This window comes from Ictidomys tridecemlineatus, chromosome 5 (genome assembly GCF_052094955.1).
Source record: "Ictidomys tridecemlineatus isolate mIctTri1 chromosome 5, mIctTri1.hap1, whole genome shotgun sequence".
Classification (NCBI taxonomy): domain Eukaryota; kingdom Metazoa; phylum Chordata; class Mammalia; order Rodentia; family Sciuridae; genus Ictidomys; species Ictidomys tridecemlineatus.
The window spans coordinates 78,367,570-78,370,353 of NC_135481.1; the positions used below are offsets into that span (position 1 = coordinate 78,367,570).

At 57.6% G+C, this 2,784-nt stretch overlaps 1 protein-coding gene across 1 annotated transcript; it reads left to right on the forward strand.

Moving 5' to 3' along the window:
- The first annotated feature begins 411 nt into the window (after positions 1–411).
- On the forward strand, positions 412–2,161 carry Nkx2-8 (NK2 homeobox 8). Its single transcript, XM_005322697.3, has 2 exons — positions 412–641; positions 1,294–2,161. The coding sequence occupies exons 1-2, from the start codon at positions 494–496 to the stop codon at positions 1,845–1,847; spliced, it is 702 nt and encodes a 233-aa protein (XP_005322754.1). The 5' UTR covers positions 412–493; the 3' UTR covers positions 1,848–2,161.
- Positions 2,162–2,784: the final 623 nt, after the last annotated feature.

The window sequence follows — 2,784 nt, forward strand, 5'->3', positions numbered from 1 at the left end:
CCATGTCAGCCCAGGAGGACTAGAAAGCTGGGGCTCGGTCGGGAGGGTGGTGGCCATTGCTCGCCACCCAAGATGTTATTCACTAGTAACAATCCCCATTATCTGTCCCCACTTTGGGCTAATCAGACAATCGCTAATGCCCAAGGCTGCTTCCTGCCGCCTCTGGGAGGTAACGGGGCGCCAAGGGGCGGGGGACGGGACGGGGCGGGGCGGGACGCGGGTGGGGGGCGGAGGTGGCACCTTCCGGGCTCGGCCGGGCTTTGGTCCAGCACTCATTCAGGTACTTAACACCCTGGAGACCCAGACCTCGGCTTTCAAAGCGGACCGGGTGGGAAGAGCTGTTTATATAAACACGGATTCCGCTGTAAACGCGCTAATATCCCCGCCGCCAGCTCATGGCGAGCGCTTCCCACGTCCACTCCTAGGAGCGGCGTGCCCGGCTGCCCCTCAGTTCTCAGCCTGTCCTGCCCCCGCCTCCTTCCCCTCTTAGACCATGGCCACCTCTGGACGTCTCAGCTTCACCGTACGCAGCCTCCTGAATTTACCCGAGCCGGACGCGCAGCACCGGCCCAGGCGGGAGCCAGAGCCACGCACCCCTGGTGCGGACCACTGGCTGGAGTCTGAGCGCAGCCACTATCCCTGTGAGTGAGCGGAGGATTGCTGTGGTGGGGGGTGGAGGTGAGGTGGGAGAGGGAAGGGGGAACAAAATCAAGGGGGAGCAAAAGACTAGGATACCGAAATCCCACCCCAGAGTCTGGATTTCCTCAGTGTTGAAGTCCGAGAGGCCCCTTTCTCAGATCTCTGCCTTGCGTCCGGGTCCGCACAGAGAGTAGATTCCTGCACTTGGCACTAGTGCTGGACATTTGTATTTCTGTGTCCGGGAATTCCTACGGGTCGGAATATTAAAATATTTAAAACACCTCCCTTATATGTCTTTTATCAAAGCTTTGCAAATCTCAGGCAGACTGTAGTGCAATTGATCTGGAGGTGGCCCATTTTTGGTGAAGCGGCTTGTCTCCCAGCGCAGCTACCATTGAAGTTATTTTGAGAGGGCCTTGAGGTGGGTTTCTTTGAAGAAGTATCTCATGCCTGGTGAGCTGTTATGGTATGAATGGGTCAGTAAATTCCAAGAGGTGGGTACCAAGATGCGAACCCAGTGAAGGAAACGGCCTCGCTCTGCAAGTTGCGCGCGAGTGGGGACGCCCTCCGGCTGGCGGCTTGATGCCTAAAAGGGCTCCAGACGCTCGGAGGGACCGGCATCTCACCAGACCGTGTGTCCTTTGCCGTTCCTAGCCTCGGACGAGAGCAGCCTGGAGACCAGCCCGCCAGACTCGCGGCGGGTGTCCTCTCAGCTTACATCTCGGGGCTCGGACGCCGAGAAGAGGAAGAAACGGAGGGTGCTGTTCTCTAAAGCGCAGACATTGGAGTTGGAGCGACGCTTCCGGCAGCAGCGCTACCTATCTGCTCCCGAGCGTGAACAGCTGGCGCGCCTGCTCCGCCTCACGCCCACTCAGGTCAAGATCTGGTTCCAGAACCATCGCTACAAGTTGAAACGGGCACGCGCACCGGGAGCCGCGGAGTCGCCAGACCTGGCAACCTCTGCTGAGCTGCACCCTGCGTCCGGCCTGCTGCGCCGCGTGGTGGTGCCCGTGCTGGTGCACGATGGGCAGCCATGCAACAGCAACAGTGAGGCCGGCACCGCGTCGGCCCAGGACAAGTACAGCTATCCCGCGTCCGCGGCCTGCCCTTTGCCGGGCTACACGGCCTTCGGGCCCGGCTCGGCGCTCGGCCTCATCCCCGCCTACCAGCATTTAGCGCCCCCCGCCTTGGTCTCCTGGAATTGGTGAGGCCACACGGGGTACTTGGGGGCTATCCCAGACTTTGGAGCGCGCTGTGTAACCGCTGTAAGGCTACAGCCAAAGACCTATAGCTGTCCGGAACCGCTCTTTGCAGGCCCCTTCCCTGCAGGTCCCACTTCGGGGAACTCTCTCTAGCCGTCGCGGAAGCACACGCAGTGAACTTTCTGCAAGATCCTCCCTTTTGCTAAGATCTCCCTTTCCCTGGACCTCCAACCCCAGACCTAGATTTTACTGAGTCTTATTTGTATATTTTAAATAGCCATTTGTATGGGAAGCGACTTATTTTAAAAGAAATAGAATATTTTTTCTTTCTGTGAATCAAGAATAAAATGTGCAGGGTTGGGTCCCCCAGAGTTTCTGATGGGGACTATAGGTTGGAGCGTGCTCACCGCATTGGAGCTTATAGCCCCTTGGCTGAAGGGCAGGTCGCAGTGCCAACTCGGCTTTAGGAAGATGGGGGAGTGGAGGGGAGGAAGCTAGCAGTGGTGATCTCATCCCCATCCACTTGCAGGAATCCTGGGGATTCTGTTAACTTGTGTGGTAGCCTTGGTCCCAGAGTGTCGCTGAAGCTCCTCTGGGCTCCTGGAGTTTTGAAACTGCAAAACTCTACCATGTGGTCCATGAGGGGCAATGAGGGTCTCCGAAGCTGGGTACCGAAAGCTCAGAGACCCATAAACCACCAGGAAATTCTCAGTTAATTCCCAAGTGTCTCACTATGCTGTGATTTTCCACCTCCTCTTGACGCAGAGCCTATCCATGGTGGGACTGGGTCGGGCAGCGGCGTGAAGAAATCAACAGTAGTAGGCCCTGGACACTGCCTCAGAGCGGCTTTGTACTGCGGGAACTTTGGTGGCCCTAGGTTAAAACACAGTCCGCTAGTGCGCTTCCCCTCGTTTTATATGCGCTCCCATTGCACATTAGGCTC

Bases quoted from the DNA above. Each gene is read 5' to 3' on its own strand.
- Nkx2-8 (XM_005322697.3), top strand. From the start codon at position 494: ATGGCCACCTCTGGACGTCTCAGCTTCACCGTACGCAGCCTCCTGAAT. The intron at 642-1,293 runs GTGAGTGAGCGG...TGCCGTTCCTAG, and splicing joins TGAGCGCAGCCACTATCCCT to CCTCGGACGAGAGCAGCCTG.